Source organism: Chiloscyllium plagiosum, unplaced genomic scaffold, assembly GCF_037043375.1.
Source record: "Chiloscyllium plagiosum isolate Xiang-an unplaced genomic scaffold, Cpla_swu_hap1 HiC_scaffold_10, whole genome shotgun sequence".
Lineage (NCBI taxonomy): Eukaryota > Metazoa > Chordata > Chondrichthyes > Orectolobiformes > Hemiscylliidae > Chiloscyllium > Chiloscyllium plagiosum.
This window is the reverse complement of record NW_028270148.1, coordinates 72,483,315-72,501,383: the sequence shown is the minus strand read 5'-3', so window position 1 is coordinate 72,501,383 and position 18,069 is coordinate 72,483,315. Positions and strand designations below refer to the sequence as shown.

General features: G+C 38.3%; 1 protein-coding gene across 6 annotated transcripts in view; it reads right to left on the bottom strand.

Moving 5' to 3' along the window:
• Window positions 1-18,069, bottom strand: part of scaf8 (SR-related CTD-associated factor 8) — a 285,626-nt gene that overhangs the window by 142,314 nt on the left and 125,243 nt on the right. For 4 of the 6 annotated variants that reach the window (XM_087991451.1, XM_087991449.1, XM_087991450.1 and 1 more), the window contains 5 exons: window positions 16,500-16,624; window positions 15,227-15,377; window positions 10,764-10,832; window positions 9,048-9,293; window positions 4,151-6,944 (listed from right to left, as the gene is read on the bottom strand). In XM_087991451.1, coding sequence (XP_087847577.1) covers window positions 5,890-6,944; window positions 9,048-9,293; window positions 10,764-10,832; window positions 15,227-15,377; window positions 16,500-16,624 — 1,646 coding nt within the window. In that variant the 3' untranslated portion in view covers window positions 4,151-5,889. Of the gene's footprint in view, window positions 1-4,150; window positions 6,945-9,047; window positions 9,294-10,763; window positions 10,833-15,226; window positions 15,378-16,499; window positions 16,625-18,069 lie in introns of those variants that run through there. The other 2 variants (XR_015758468.1, XR_015758469.1) reach the window with 1 other exon arrangement.

Genomic DNA, 18,069 nt, shown 5'->3' with positions numbered 1-18,069 from the left:
TTCATACAATTAATGTCTTCTACATCCTATTATCCTGATTCGTCAAGCTGCAGATGGTGTAAACATGCACCCCTTACTTTCCCACCTTAGCTCATACAAACTCTATCCTGGTACTTACATCTTTTCAGATACCCAAGTAATGCTAGATAAGAGTCTAACAGTGACCGTGAATCCATTGTCAATCGTTGGAAAAATCCATTTGGTTGGACTCTGCCATCTTTACCCGGTCTGGCCTATATCTAACTCCAGACCCACTGCAATCTGGTTGACTCTTAACTGCCCTCTAGGTAATTAGGGATGGGCAATAAATGCTGGCTCAGCCAGCGACACCCTCATCCTGTGAATGAATAAAAAAATTTCAATCTGGTGTCAACCCAGAATTTCAAGGGACTTAAGAAAAATCACAACTCCAGATCTACACATGGTGAGTGACCAGGTATGAGTGGGTGCAGCCAGGTGTTGGAGGAAATGGATAGCGTCGATGTTAATTCCTCGGATGGAGAGATTACAGGAATTCTGCTGCAGAGAACTCTGAAGGAGCAGCCAAAAAAGGTTGATGTACATCTTTATTGACCCACCAGTAGGTTTGCCAGGAAAAGCGTTGCTACTGTCAGAAAACAAGGAGGAATCTGTCTCCAATCTGGTAAAGAGTTTTACACAGACATTACACCATATCTTTTTTGGTGGGGAAATAGTGGAAAAACACTTGTGGACTCCACCATGTGCAACATTCAATTGCCATTCTCTCATCTTCTGGTGTAGTGCATTGGATGGCTCCTGTTTGCGAGTGTTGATGTGAACATTCTATTTGAAGTCATAAAATGTCAACTCGTTGTCATTCTTACTTGGACAGTTTTAGATTCAGGGTCTTGAGAAGCCTGCATTTTGTTTCCCCTTAGTAGGTTAGTTAAGGTAACATCCTAAGGGAGTGCAGGTCATTGAGAGGGGCATGCATCTCCTGTTCCATCGAGGTAACAGCAGTTATATTCCCACAACTGCTAGTGTCCTTTCTGCTGATGGTCAACCAGCCCAGACTGCTGCCACCCACACAGAGGTTGTGCAATCTGCCTAAGAGAATCGTTTAAAGTTATCCACCATCTTAATTTATAAAAGTCAGCGCCTTCTACCAGGCATGTTGCATTGCTACTCCAGTAATGTGAAGATCTACTAAAATAAATCAAGAAAATGTGGATGAAAGTCTGAAACAAAAATATAAATTGCTGGAGGAGGGTAACTGGATACAAAACATTAACTGCTTTCTCTCTACAGATGCTGCCGGACCTGCTGAGCTTCTCCAGCAAATTGTGTTTTGTTGAAGGCATATTAAGCCTGGCAAGGACAATAAAAGACAGCTAAGGACAATCGGATATAGATATAAGGATAATTAGTTCACTTTTGCTTAGAATATTGGTTGGTATGTTGGATGAAATTGATTTGGAATGATTGTTTTGTGGTGGCTTCTGTATCAGCACTGTGGTCAACAGGATGGCAAGATGTGTTGTACAATAGGAGGGGCTTGTGACGCACTCAATGGAACAGTTGTATGTGGCTATCAACAGCTTTGCCAGAAAAGAGATGTACAGTACTAGCCAACTCTTCTGTTCCATCTCCTCAAATTACTTGCTGTACCCCTGACAGAAAGAGCTATGACCTCATGACAGTTCCTTCTTCAGGTAGTCCAAGCAGTGGGATTTTTGCTTCATGACTTCAATGTTTTGTTCAATGGCTCACAATGCACGCATGCTGATCATTTGTGGTTGGATTGCAGAATGGAATCATGAGCTAGGTGTAAAGCAGATAGTCCTAGTCGCCAGCAAGTACCCTCTGATTTGATGTGGTGTTTGAAAAACTAAGGCAATGGCAGATTGGTGTAGAAAGCATTATGATTGCTGCATTGATGACAGGTATGACATCTGAATGTAATCACACACAAAAACGTGCATACAGTGCTTGAAAACTTTTGTAGCCGAGTTGGATCCCAGCATAGAAATGCAGTGCCATGGCCACTTACTTATAGCTGATGACGTTGAGTCCCATGGAAGCTCATTATTGGAGAAAAGCTTATGCATACTTGTTTCTCTTTGTTCAGAGTGCAGAGTAAACTTCTGTTTCTTGGCATAGAGTGCACCTGTCAGCTGCAGCAATGGACAGCAAACACGGAGATGACAAATATGCTTCATGAGCTAATTTAAAAGCCAAACAAGAAGAAATGGACAGCTATGGTCACATGAACATCCAGTATTAGCAAAGTTATTTCCTGGTCGAGTGAGAATAAGTGGCAGACTTCTTTGAGTGTCTCATTTTGTAAAGCAAAAATGACAAATCCACTGTTCTCACCATAGTTGACTGCTTCTTGCTGAAAGTCCTTTGTCCTCCCTCTTAAAATAGCATGCCCTCATCCTTACTGAATTTTAGCAAGAATACCTCTGACTAAAATCAAGTGGCCAGACCAAAACCTTTGCATGCTCAAAGACTTTCCTATCTTTAGTGCTGGGCAATAAGTACTTCTTCAACTCTTCTAACCACCATGAATTTCCACAAACTTGAACAGAATTGCAACTAATTTGCAAGTTGACAATTATCCCTTTAAATAGAATTGACGAACTGGAGCAAGGGTGGGTGGGGAGGTTCATCTTGTTGCCATACGCATGTTCAGCTGTCTATGTTAGCTTGGCAATGAGACTGAAATGGCAACACTGGCACCACATCTGTTACACATGAAAGATGTAACAATCTGATTAATGTGTTGACTTCCAGGGCACTTCCAGTGCAAATACCTCCAACAAGGTGCTGGGTGGAAAGTACTGCAACAGAAATATGCAGGTGGTGCAACATCATTTTGTTATCAAAAAGGCACCACAGCACCAAAACCAAGGAGCCCAATTCTGCAGTACATATCAGTTTAGACAAAAAAATTTAGATAATATTTTTGTCTGTGGACAAGAGGGTTAAAACAAAGAGATTTTACCAAACTGTCTAAAGTCTGAATTGAGAGTAATGCTACATAATAGTGAATATTTTGCTCATGGCGAGCACTGTAAGAAGTAGTGGCAGAACAGCAGGATGCACAATTTGATTCTGCACTTAAGTTATTTTTGGTGAATCTTATTGCTTACTGGTACGTATTTAATATATTTAGTCATCTTTAACAATGTAGTAGCTGGAGTATGCTTGAGTTCACAAGCTCTGAGATCCAATAAGATCATGGCTGAATTTTGCATTCACTCTACTTTCCCACCTTATGTCAATTTTCTGCTATTCCCTTCATTTTCACACAAAATAGTTACCTAGATTCCAACATAAAATGTGTAGCTGGATAACTTTGAGGCTCGGCAACATAACCAAAAATACTAGAAAGGATCATGTGATGATAATATAGCAGTAAAAAGTTACAAATTCTTGAAATGATAGTAACATCAAATACATTTTTCTTCAGATGATGGTTGACCTGCTTTTTCTGCTCAGTATTTGCAATTTTTGACTTGTTTTTCATCTCATACCACAATTATTTCTGAACTTATACCTACAATAGGTTCTAATATCCATAATGAATAGATAAATATATAAATTTTAAAATCCTTATGCTATAAATAACCAACAGTTTCCATTAGCAGGCACTAACTAAATCTTGGAACTGGGCATTTTCTGTTAAGGACACTAAGTTAGGGTATGTGGTGACTTAATGGTAGAAGCTCTGACACCATTACTTGCCACTCAACTGCTAGAAGAATACAACTTACTTTCTCCCTGGCACACAGATATTTGAAGTTTTGCCCCTCCATTCCCAAGCTCATCATTCTTCAATATTTCTACAAAGTAATTTTCTCTTAATGCGTGAAAACCCAAATCTGCACTGATTGCAAGTTTTGTTTACTTTCTTTTTGCCAAATACAGTCATTGTCATTAACAATCCTAAAATTACATTTGAAAAAGGTTTCAACAACAGCACTGAATTCTACATGTTTGTAAATCTGTTAAAATTTTACTAAGGGCACATGAATACCTAAAATATTTTTGTGAAATACAGATTTAGGTAAAACAGCTACAAGTTCAGATCCAAACAGAACATCTTTTAAACTCTCACACTAGTGCTTACTTATGAAAAATTACTGTAATAACAGTCAATAGTGATCAGCTGTACAACTAAAACAACAAGCACTCTTATTTATTGGAAAATACAATTATGGGAAACACAAATAGAAGTAATTGATAGAACATTGACCTGTATACAGATCCAAGATTCAAAGCAGTAAGTTAAATCAGAAAGCTCTGGCTTCCAAAATTCTGTAGGTATAAATAATTCGATAATACAGGAAGAAGATTACATTTTATGGTGAAACTGGTATAAAATCTGGCTCTATTAGTAGTGTTTTCAATACAGACTGATGGTCGACCACTTAATGTTCATGAATCCCTGTACAATCTTGCCTTTCATTCAACTAGCTGAAAAAGTCACAAGAATTTCTTTTAACAAGAGCAAACAAACTTTTAAGGCATTGCATTAACCAATGCTGCCTAACATGTTCCAATATTACGATGGCTAAAGCACATGTGAAATTTGGTCAAGCCTATTTCACAGAATACTCAATGTGCTCTTATGCTAGCATTCAACTGAAATAAACATTAGTCCTAGCCAACAATTCATTTCATTTTTGTTCTTTACCAATCTGTCTAAAGTACAAAATAATTATGGAGATTTTCATTTAAACAGATCATAGCTACACAGGTCAGATCAGCACTTTCTTCCCTCGAGAAGGGTGAAGATTAGGTTTAAAGGCCTGTTTTATTCTAGCTAGTTTCACATCAGTTGGACCACCAGATAGAGTGCTTTACAGATGCAAAGTTTTCATCTCAACGGAAGGAAAATTTAAACATCCAACTTGGCCCGCTCACTGGATAACTCGAATGGCATAGGGCAAATTGCATCAACCACACTTTTACTGGAAGACTCAGGAAAAAAAAAAGAGATGGTGAGATGAAAGGCAATTCTAAAGAAAAAAATCTCAACTTCCACAACACTGAGTGGCTCTGGACTCCTTTCCCCCATTGCTACTTAATTATTTTCTTTAATTATTTTCTTTTACATTTTTCCTGATGCTAAATCAAATCACCATTTTTTGATGGCACCTTTCCTTTGCAAAAAAAAACAGATGAACTGAAGATCACAACATTATCAAACAAACGTTTTATTAGCATCTAAAAACAGAATGCACCCAACATTCAAATGACTGTTTTTCAGCCGTTACTCACTGCAGTACGAGGGACAAATCACAAACATTTATTATTCTGGGATTAACAGAGACCAGACTATAAGAGAATTAAAATATCTTTTTTGTTTTTACAAAACAGAAACGTATTACAATTTTTTTTCTACACCTCAGTACTGCACTGCTCACTGTGAATGGGCTAGGCGATTGCTGTCAACAGGATAAAACATGAAACAGTAACTCCTTTTTGTCAAAGCATTAAATTTAAATATTGTAGCAGTTTCAGGGAATGGAAAAATTCAGATTATGCCTTTCTGTCAAGTATTACTATCTCCACTTTTATTCCATCCCAGCTGTAACAGCTACAAATTTACTTATCTTCCATAGGAAGATCAATTTAAAATTTTTTTTGGCAAGCTATTATATCTTCCTCAAATTAAAAGAAATGTGGGAGTTCTGGCCTCTAAGCATGAAAAAAAAATGTCGTTACCTACCGTGTTCAACTAAAGAACAACAGTCTGTACAGGTCAGTTGTACACATTAACTTCAGTTATTAGAGTGAAAGGATGTACATCGGATTAAATTGTCTCGCAGACAACAGTGACTTTTCTCAAGTTCCAGTCAACCATTTTGTCCACTGCAGATGACCACCTATACAAAATATTGCCATACCGTATGACAATTATGTCCCCTCGGTATCTGTGTTTTCGGTTACAGGTTGATTTTCTAAGTCATCCTTCTCCACACTTCCATCTGATGGAGATGCAAGGTTCACAGACACTTCAGGGTCATTGTTTGCGAGCTCCTTGTTTGGTGTCTGGCTGTTTGTTTCTGAGAAGTCACCATTTACCCGAGGCCTATCATCAGGTTTTTGGTGATCAGTGGTCCCTTGAAAATAGTCAAACCTATGCCGAGGAGGAACCCAGTGATCTTGCTCTCTGTCTCTTCCAAAACGGTTTCCATTTACATCTCGGCGAAAGCCAAAATCTCGGTCGTCACGATCTCTCTGGCGTTCCCAAGGCCTACTGCGATCATCAAGATCCCTATGGGTTTCCTGGTCAAAACTCCGGTTCCATATCGGACCACTTCTTCCATCAAACCTGAAATTTCTTCCACTATATGCTTCATGATCATCATGAAAACCTTTAGGACCACCAAAGGGCATGGCACGACGCTCACGTTCATCAAAATCTCTCGAGCCCCATCTTTGGTCAGGACCAAATGCAAATTGATCACGTCTTCCAAGACTGTCGCTGTTATCCACTGGTGGGAAGCGATAATCCCGATCACCTTCTTGTTGTATGTTGTTTCGCTGAAAAGAATGATCATTTCCAGTAGATCTTCTTTCATCTGCAGTACCTTGGCTTGCATTAGTACTGCTCTCAGAACTGGGGACTGCAGATCTTGTAAATGCTCCTTCAAGCCTACTGAAAGAACTTACTGGTGGAAAGGGAGCTCTGGACCCTGAGTGAAGAGGTCTGTCAATTGATAACGAAGGAGGCATGCTTTGCTGAGGGGGCAGGTTTGGCTGAGGGGGCAGGTTCGGCTGAGGGGGCATCAGCAATGGAAACCGCTGTCCTGGCGATGGTGGCATCATTCCGGGACGCACGTCCAGTGGGAGTACTCCAGGTATCCTTGGTCCAACCATACTTGGAGGTGGCAAATTGGGTAGTCCTGGTGCAGGTGTTGATGGTTGCAATCCCAGAACTGACCCAGTTGAAACTGTACTTTGAGTTCCTGCAACAGTAAGGACTCACAATAAATAGGATGCTTTTGGCCAGGTGAACACAATCATATTCTATGTCTACAGTATCGAGGTATGTATTGTAATGTATATTGAAGCATTAAATCGGCTGGCAGTATTCGTTTTTATTGTCCATGTTTACATACGAACATAGATATTAAGAGCCGGAGTAGACCATTTGGCTCAAGCTCCTACTCCACCATTTCATAAGACTATGACAGACTTGATCATGACCGCAACTATCCTTTTCTGTCTACTCCCTATATACCTTGAAACCCTCCCACAGGAAAAATCAGGAGGGGCATGGATAAGGTGAATAATCAAGGTCTTTTTTCCTTGGGGGAGGGAGTTCAAACTAGAAGGCACAGGTTTAAAGGGAAAGGGGAAAGATTTAAGATGGTCCTAAGGATGGTGTGTGTACAGAATAAGCTGCCACAGGAAGTGGTGGAGGCTGGTATAATTACATTTAAAAGGCATCTGGATGAGCATATAAATAAGGAGGGTTTGGAGGGATATGGACCAAATGCTGGCAAATGGGACCAGATTAATTTAGGATATTTGGTCGGCATGGTTGAGTTGGATGGAAGGAACTGTTTCCATGTTGTACATCTCTAAGACTCTAATTTATCTCACTCAGCTTCAAGTATTCACTGACCCAGCCTCCACTGATCTTTGAATAAAAAGAATTCCAAAGGCCAACAACTCTCAGAAAAAACGTTATCATATCGATCTTAAACTGAAGATCCCTTAACAGTGAACAGTTTCCCTTAGTTCTAGTTTCTCCCTTAAGGAGGAGTGTACTCTCAGGAGTCAAAATGTTAATTCACCTTAGGATCTTTTATGCTTCTAAAAAGAACATTTCCCATTCATCTAAGCTTCAATGGTTAGAGGCCCAACTTTACTCGTAAGTAAAGCCTTTCACCCCAGAAATAAGTCGAGTGAACCTTTTTTGAACAGATCTGAATGTCACTCTTAACTAACGAGACTGAAACAGTACATATTTCTACAAACGCGGTTTTATCAATAGACTCAACAACTGTAGCAAAATGTCCCTACAATTAACAAAATGTTGACAACTCCATCACTATTGTAGTGGAGGGTGGGGGAACACTTGAGATTGGTTAAGTTGCTGCAGAAACACCAGAATCATTTCATTCAATCAAATAACACATTGCTAAACAACTGCATGTCACTAGCAAGTCACATCATTTTCGATCTACCTTTAAATCACAATAAAATCTACTTATTGAAGCTGACATCATTATAACTTTGTGATTGAGATAAGGTCATTGAATTGGGAATCAAATATTCTCGAGAAGCCATTAAATATAAATCTATGGCTGATCATGCACCCTATGTATTGAAACATGCATGCGATTCTCTAAATAGCCCAAAATGAAACAAAGAAACTACAATAGACTATTGTGTCTTCCTATAAATGTGTAGCTTTGGATGTGCAACACTGACAATGCAGTTCAACTCAATATATGTCACACTGTCACCTTGTGGATGGTGAGCAACTGTGCCAATGTCCTGAAATACCAAAATATAAAAACTTAACATTTATGTCTCATTATTTCAACCAAATTGAAAGTTAAATCTCTATATACTGTTATAATACTGCAATTACAAAACATCATGTTTAAAGAAAGAGCCAAGGGTTAATCAAGGGTTATGGAGATAAGGCAGGAAGAGGATACTGATTAGGAATGATCAGCCATGATCATATTGAATGGCGGTGCAGACTCGAAGGGCTGAATGGCCTACTCCTGCACCTATTGTCTAAAGCCAGATTTATGTATATATGGTGGAAAAAGATAGCTAAAGTTATAGCTAATGAAAACAGAAATTGCTCATTTTAAAATTAAAACAAAAATAAAAATTGCATTTTCAAAGCAGAAATCATTTCCTTTCAATCCAAGTGTCAGATTTCAATTTATGCATAACTAAGCATTCTCACAGCACATACTTTTCACTCAACTAACAGTTGTTGTGGATAAGGAAAAAAGATTGCAGAAGGTATCATCTGTATTAACTGAGATAAATTTGTTGTAATAACTAAGATAGTGCAAAAATGTTTCAAAAGAACTACATACCTGGCCCAGAAGTAGATGTTGTTTCAGATGATGACGTTTGGCTACCTGTGCGTGGTGCCCCTAAGTCATTTGATCCACCTGGACCAGAAGAGAGAGGCTGTGTGCCAATTGGATTAAACATACTCCCTGGTGGAATACTAGGAGCTGGGAGATTGCTGTGCCCAGAGCCTATGTGTGAAAGTAGGTTCCCAAACGGGGAATCCTTTGTACTGTCTTGGGTGTTGGAAAGAGGCGGGCAAACTAGAGCTGCAAAATAATTTTTTTGCACTATTAATTTTAGACAACAAACTTGAGAATAATCTTCAAACAAAATTAAGAACAATCTACTTCATTTCCACAGTTCAGAAAGTATGCATTCAGGGATGAGAGTGAACGAAGACAAACTGGTCTGAAAATTTGCTAAAGGATTCAAGTAATTATAACATCTTTTATGATCTGCAGTGAATGTAAATGTTTCTAGGCCACTTCTAAAAGGTAGAATTGTTAGACTTCAGGAGGATAGGAACAATAGTCTTCCTTAGGGTTATCTCTATAACCGGCAAACTAATGGACCAATGTTTATGCATAAAATCACTAAAATGACCTTAGCATTCAATGCAGTTAGTTCAGGTCATAAAAGACACAAGTCTATAACAACATAAGAGCATGACCATGCTGGATCATGCAAACACAGTGAAGGAAAGGACAATGGCAGTGATTCACAAGCTATTTTCCAATGTGACCCGTTCGCCACCATTGTTTCAAGGGAAATTCTTGTTGGGCAACAAATGCCAGCTTTGCCACGATCTACATCCCATGCAAGAATGTGTAAAATTAAGACATTCAAAAATTAACAAGCTTAGATGCCAGCAAAAACTAAACAATTTGTCAGCATTGTAGTATTCAGTATATAATTAATGTTTGCATGTTATAGATCAACAGATAATATAGGTAAGTATCAAAATTCTTCAAGTATTCATATAGGATTCAACCAAGTTCTCCAATCCCTTGGTGATATAAGGCTTAATGAAGTCTTTCTGTCCACTACCACAATGTAGCCAGCTCCTTTCCTCTTTCCACATCTGACCAACTTACCAAAAGCCCCTCCCATTCATTCCCCTCAACCCATTCGGCAATCTTGCCAACACCAGCACCCTGCCTGCTAAACTCTGCTGAGATTTGGGAGCCTTGCCGCTCCCTACACTGGCTAAACTGTGCAGAGATGTGGGTGTTGGTTGCTCCTTCCGACTTGCGTTCAACTGTTTCTCAAAGCGAGCTGAAACTAAGTTTCTGCTGCTTCTTCCCACTGCTCTCTGCTAAAATCCGTATCTCAATCAAGCAGCCAGCAGATCCCACCTCTGCCAGGAGATGAGTGGTTATTCCTTTGTGTCTGCTCCTGACCTCAGTACTTGCAAAGATTTCCAGACTTTCAAATGCTCTCTCTTCCCAGCTTTGACTGTGGAGTAATTAGCAGTGAAGGCAGAAGGGAGGCATAGGTAATAGTAAAAAAAGTTAAACAGCTTGACCTCTTTATTAAAAAGTTAGAATTCCATCTAACAATGAGGATTTCTCATCCCTGATGCATTCATTTGTTCTTAATAAACAATAATCCATCAGAATGAAAAAATTAAGTCTTTTAAATTTCTCTTTAATTAACCTTCTGTAAACTAGTGCAGTAACAGCCATCAAAAATTGAGACATACGTAAAGCAACCGTAAATATTTTAAATATACTCACAGGTTTGTACTGGAGGAATAGAAGGCCCAACAACTGGAGGTGGAACGACTGGTGGCGGTGGTAGGTAACCTGTACATGGGATTAAAAGCAGTCCTTCAGTATTGCAAGCTGTAATTTATTTTGCTTTGCCTAAATCAGAGTAAGATCTGTCAGGTTAGTTTAATTAAAGTCGTATACATAATAATTTAGCTAGTTTTGAGAAGATTTCTAGCTCAGGTTGAGGTTCTGGATGTAAGTTTGCTCACTGAGCTGGAATGTTTGTTTTCAGACATTTTCTCATCATACTAGATACATAAGTGAGCCTCCAGTGAATCCACAACATAATAACTTAGATAAATTACTATTGTAACATACATAACTCAATATGTGCTAATGCAGCCAAATGACTGAAATGAACCATTTTGTATTTTGTTAAATAGCATCTGCCTTTCAAAAAATTAAGTCAAGACAGGCAAGTACAAATTACTTAACATTTGTCTACCCTACACAACTTTGGAGTCAATTCAGCAACTTGTTATTTATTCTAATACATTTTACATCGGCAGCTATTAAAGATGTACTAAAATATTGTAGCACTAGTCTTTTAACTTTCTCCATTTGGAAGTTACTTGCATGGTAATGCTTCCATGGCATGGAAAGTTCGCTTCTAGCTTCAATAGCATAGGCATTTTCTGTTTTAGGGGGTACAATATGCTGTGTATAAGGTACTGAGAGCTGACAATCAAACAAACATCCAGCCCAAATCAACTACGTGTTTATAATCCCATTTTACAGTTAACACGAATGAATTTTATGATTATTTAGCATCCTTGGTCAATTTAGAGTCGTGGAGATGTACAGCACGGAAACAGACCCTTCGGTCCAACTCAACCATGCCGACCAGATATCCTAAATTAATCTAGTCCCATTTGCCAGATCTTGGTCCACATCCCTCTAAACCTTTCCTATTCATATACCCATCCAGATGTCTTTTAAATCCTGCAATTGTTCCAGCCTCCACCACTTCCTCTGGCAGCTCATTCCATACACGTACCACCTTCTGCATGAAAAAGTTGCTCTTTAGGTCCCTTTTATATCTTTCCTCTCTCATCCTAAACCTATGTCCTCTAGTTCTGGACTCCCCCACCCCAGGGAAACGACTTTGCCTATTTATCCTATCCATGCCCCTCATGATTTTATAAACCTCTATAAGGTCATCTCTTAGCCTCCGACACTCCAGGAAAAACAGTCTCAACCTATTCATCCTCTTCCTATAGCTCAAATCCTCCAGCCCTGGCAACATCCTTGTAAATATTTTCTGAACCCTTTCACGTTTCACAACATTGTTCCAATAGGAGGGAGACCAGAATTGCACACAATATTCCAACAGTGGCCTAACCAATGTCCTGTATGGCCACAATATGATCTCTCAACTCCTATACTCGATACTCTGATCATTAAAGGAAAGCGTACCAAACGCCTTCTTCACTGTCCTATCTTCCTGTGACTTTTCTTTCAAGGAACTAAGAATGTGTACTCTAGAACATTACCATTAAATGTATAAGTCTTGCTAAGATTTGCTTTCAACTGATATACTTTCTCTTTTAATTCTTACAACAATTTAAATCTTACAATAAACCTGAATAATCTGCAGCTACATATTTTGCCACAATTACCTTAACAATTATTAACTAAATATATTTTGTGACCAATTTAGAATTCACAAGCCTTCAACTCTATTCTATTATTAGAAAACTAAACACCTAAACTTTATTGCACAAAAAAATTGGGAAAGAATAGGAAACACTGCAAATACACATCAGTCAGCATCTGTAGTCTGAGGAAGTTTGATTGAGAAAAACAAATATCTTTTAACACAATGAATACTTTAGGTCAGGAATGCACTTCTTGGAAATGTGGAGAAGGTGGGTTCAACTGAAGCAATGCGAAGGGTACTAGATGGGTAGTTGAATAGAAATAATGTGCCAGAGTACGGCTAAAAGACAGAAGACAGTCACAATGCTCAGTGGGTAGCTGGTGCAGACACGATGGCCACCTCCTGTACAGTTAAACAATTGTGATTCTTCACAAATCATGATTTATCAAGCATTATCCCTGATCCCTCGATAAAAAAGGTAAACACCATACGCTTAGTTAAAAATCAACTGGGACCTTGGGTTCATGCCACACCACAGGTGACCCCATTGTACTATACACACACTCATAAGCTCACACATACACTTCCACAGTCATAGCCTCTCACAAACATCTACCCCTTTACATTCACTCTCACTCAGACACTCTTAACCCCCAACACCCCCACCTCCCCCACACGCGCACATACACATAAAAGTTTGTGGGGTGAATTTGTATTTGCAGAAGTACATTTTATTTTGCTCAAAAACTGCATGAATCTATGTAAGATTCTATAAATCCATTTTTTAGATTAGAATCAGTCTGACTATTGTGGCACAGAATCTCACACCTTCAGTGCATTTTCTGGGCCGACATGACACAAGTTGTTAAAGTTCACTTGAGAATGCAACTTCAAAAAAAGGTTTTGCCATTTACATAAGAAAGAACTGAAACCAACATAGTCATTCTAAAAGATGAGAGACTTAAACAATCCAGGTCTTTTTCAATACATAATTTCAGTTACATCACACTGTAAACGTTTGCTGTAAATTCTGTACCTTACGATCTTATTCTCCACAACCATCTGAAGGAGCAGCGCTCTGAAAGCAAGTGCTTCCAAATAAACCCATTGAACTATAACCTGGTGTTGTGCGATTTTTAACGTTGTACATCACAGTCTAATACCAGTATCTCCAAATCACGACCATACGCATACTCCACCAATAGTGAGGCTTAAATGTTGTTGTACTTTCCTTTTCTCAGAGCTGACAGATCCACTCTGCTCCTACTTTGTTTTTATTTCCGATTTTCTGCTTTTACAGTTCCACACATTCACTGACTCCAGACAACCTTTTATTCTTCCCAATGTCCATGCCTTTGCTTGGGGTTCGCCTGTGTATTTACATTTACCATTTTTGTAGTCTTTTGTTATTTTATTCCCAGATATCCCAACCTCATCTAGTCCCATTCACCAGCACTTGATTCATATCCCTCTAAACCCTTCCTATTCATATACCCATCCAGATGCCTTTTAAATATTGCAGTTGTACTAGCCTCCACCACTTCCTCTGGCAGCTCATTCCATACACGTACCACTCTCTGTGTGAAAAGGTTGCCCTTTAGGACCCTTTCATATCTTCCCCCTCTCACCCTAAACCTATGGCCTCTAGTTCTGGATTTTCCCCACTCTAGGGAAAAGACTTTCTCTATTTATCCTATCCATGCCCCTCATCATTTTATAAACCTTTCGGCGGTCACCCCTCAGCCTTCAACGTGCCAGGGAAAAAGGTCCCAGCCTATTCAGCCTCCAACCCTGGCAACATCCTTGTAAATCTTTTCTGGACCCTTTCAAATTTAACAACATCCTTCCAATAGGAAGGAGCCCAGAACTGAACACACGAGTTGGACTGAAAGATCGGTTTCCATGCTGTACATCTCTATGACTCTATTCAGTATCTTCACTTTACCAATAATCGTTTATGCCAGCTAATAATTTTCTATTAGACAAAGTTCAGGTTATCATACTTCATTTATGCCTCATGACTGGCAAATCTGTTCTTTTTCACACCTCCTTCTCTTTAGTTTTCCATTCTGACAAAAGACTACATACCCATTTTTTTTTGTCAAAGCGATCAGCTGTAGATTTCAACTTATTCTGGTTTTCCTTTAAATTTCCAGCATTTGCAGGTATTTTCTTTCACCAGCTTAACAACCAATATTATTTGGTGATGCATATAAATCATAATCTTCTGCATGGTGACCCATGAGTATAAATGGATTAATATATTTGTATAATTCACTACATTCAGAAAACTACATAAAGTAAGACATTCACAATCAAGTGTTACACTGCCAGTATGCTGAGAGGAACTAAAGTATAACCCATTATCCAAGATACCAAGTGGAAGTCAAAATTAGAATTCTTTCATAAAGATCACATATTAAATGCTGTGGGAAAACTGTTGATTTGCATGCATTACCAGGTTTTATCAAATTTAACAGCAGCAAGCATTTCATGGAGTCAGTTACTGAAGTTGCCCCAAAGATTTTCACAAATAGATTATTATTGAGGCATTATTAAAATTTGATAGTCAACTCACATGGGAAACTGTATTTTCAATGTAAAGTAGCAGCAATGTAGGTGGGTGGCTTCCAAAATTCAGCAAATGCTGAACTGCCAATTTCAAAACATATTGCTGCAGCATTACAATGTTCAGCTATATTAACTCAGTGAATAGCCAACGTACAATAGTGGAGAAACCAAGTCCAAGCAGAATACAACTTATTTTATACGAATTTAGCATTTAGAACACTGCACACAGAAGAGCCAAAAACTGATCATTCTGTACCTGGTGGTGGTTGCGAAGGATTAAAACTGTGCCGTAAAAATGGAGGTGGTGGAATGGCTGGGTTGAAGCCTGGAGGAGGGATAGACATTGATACAGGAAAGGCTGGTGGCTGCACCATGCTAATCGCTGAAACAGTTGGAGTCACTGGGATCTGAAAACAAATGATAATTAATTGCATAAAGAATGAAAGTTCTGAAATTATGTTTCTTACATATGCCTGACTCATCTAAAAATTATTGGAAATTCACACACTTAACAATCACTGGAACTTTTTTTTTTAATAATTGCCTTTAAGTGCTCTCACTGCTGTAGCTTTAATGGACAATCTTCATCTTATATGATGTTATGATGTCTTTTACTGTGGCAAACATAAGCTCTACCACAAAGAGTATACCAATGTTATTAGGTAGAATAAATTGCTGCTCTTTCTCCTTTACAATAGTGACAACACTCAAACTACACAGGATTGCCAAGACTGTGAAAAGTATATAAAAACATGATTTGGAGATGCCGGTGTTGGACTAGGGTGTACAAAGTTTAAAATCACACAACACCAGGTTATAGTCCAACAGGTTTAATTGGAAACACACTAGCTTTCGGAGCATTGCTCCTTCATCCACTATCACCTGATGAAGGAGCTACACTCTGAAAGCTAGTGTGCTTCCAATTAAACCTGTTGGATTATAACCTGGTATTGTGAGATTTTTAACTATATAAAAACAATTATATTTTCTCTTATAATGAATTAAACAAATGCTTTGGAGCAGACTCTCAAACAAAGCCAAAGATCAATTGTTTGGAAACCTTGAAATTCACTGGAGGAATATCTAGGATGAGAAATATGACGCAGATACTGTTCTTTCTTAAACTGTAATAAGTTTACTCACTCTATGTGGTTTGAGTACCATTTTCAGCAATTTGCTTCTCTAAAATACAAGAGGAAACTTGAAGTGACAGACTGGTTATTACTTATTTTACCTCATGGAAATCTGTCAATGTCAATTCCAAGATAACTTTTATGTAAAAAATAAAGTTACATGTTACCAACAAGGCAATCCCTTTATAATCACCTTCATTAACAGAATAATAAGTAGAATTCAGTTTCTAAATTTAATGAATCATTCAAGTAATAAGACTTTTCTTGTTCTTGGCTTAAACTGACATTCTCTATTTGCTTGAGCTACCAAAATAGCTTGTACAACTAAAACAATAGGTATTACAAAAAACAATAAAACAATAAGTATATTTGCTGAAGATTAAATAATGCTGTTACCTGAACAGGTAGCATAGTGACAGCTTGTGTGAATGTCTCTCCTTGTGATGTTGGTTGAGTGCTTTCAGTAGTTACAGGTTGGATCACATTCTCTTTTACAGGCTCAGTGTTCCTTGACTCCCACTCTGAAATATAGTGTTCGGTCGTTACTACTAAAAAGAGGTTATGGAGTATCTTACTGTAATTTATAGTGCACAACTTTTATTTCATAATTAATCTATATTCTTCTCAACTTCCACCTTTCCTGTGTTTTCAATTTTTTCTTGCTACTTACTATTTGCAATCTTAAAAACAGGAAGTATTAACAGAAGCAAGCACTATATGGAATTTGATGAATAAAGGCTACAATCACAGATTCGCCAAATACTTTTACAATAAATTCCAGGGTTTTCAAAGCATTATTAAAGTTTGTTAGTCAACGGACAATTAACTGTTAAGAATGCGCTATGGTTAAGCAGGGTCACCATTGAATTATGGAAAGGAAAGGTGTTTAACAAACCTAGAAGCTTTTGAGAACATAATTGAATTGATAAAGGGGAACCAATAAAGACAGTGTACTTGACGACTTTCAGAAAGTAACTGATGAATGCAAAATGAGGAGCCATGAAATTGGAGGTAATTCATAAAGATGATGATTGAGGATTGGTTAATGCTTACAGGCATATTCGAAAACTTTTGAGTTGTCAAGTTGTAACTTGGGATGAACTGCAAGGATCCAGACTTGGGCCATAGCTATTTACAATCTGTATTAATGAATTAGTGAATGATACTAAGTGTAAAGTGGACGTTATTGAGTGTACATCCAAGTTTGCTGATGACAGAATGTAGTTGGCCATTTAAAGCAGAAATGAAAATAAATTTCTTTACTGCAACGTTGAGAATCCTGAATTCTCTACCTCAGAACACTGAATATTCAGTTTTTGAATACATTCAAGACAGAGTAGCTTTTGAGTATTAAGGGGTCTAAAAGACAGCACAGGGAAGTGGATTGAAGCCATCATCTTGCTGAATGGCAAAGCAAACATGAAGGACCAAATGGCCTACTTTTGCACCTATTCATGTCTTTATCATGTACAATGGTGAAAGTCTCAGGGTCCCCTTAACTGGATCAACATACCTTGCTAACAAGTTTATGTTAGCATTACTTGATTGCATTAGCAATCCATTTCTGACAATGGAGCCACAGAAGACCTGGGATGCTTCCCTAATAACATGCTGAGCGATACACACAAGTTTCAGTGCTATTTTATTTTTTTCAAAATTTAACAGCGAAGAATCTTCCCTACCCCTCTTAAACTTCATATGTTATCATATGTCTGTCATAACTGTATTAAGTAAAAATCTAGTTCTAATCTTTGGACAGATAGTTGAATGAGGTCTTAAAATAAAAAGGTGGATAGGTGTATGCACACATCTTACAAACTGGGTGATGTATTGGTCATGGCCACAAACTGGCTTTCATTTTGTAAATTGCAGGTAGCAAAAGTGAACCAGCCAAAGCAGTCTGAATTTGGAGTAGGCCAGGCCAAAACGCTAAAGTTGGGAGGTTGGTGTTCTACTGCAATGTGCA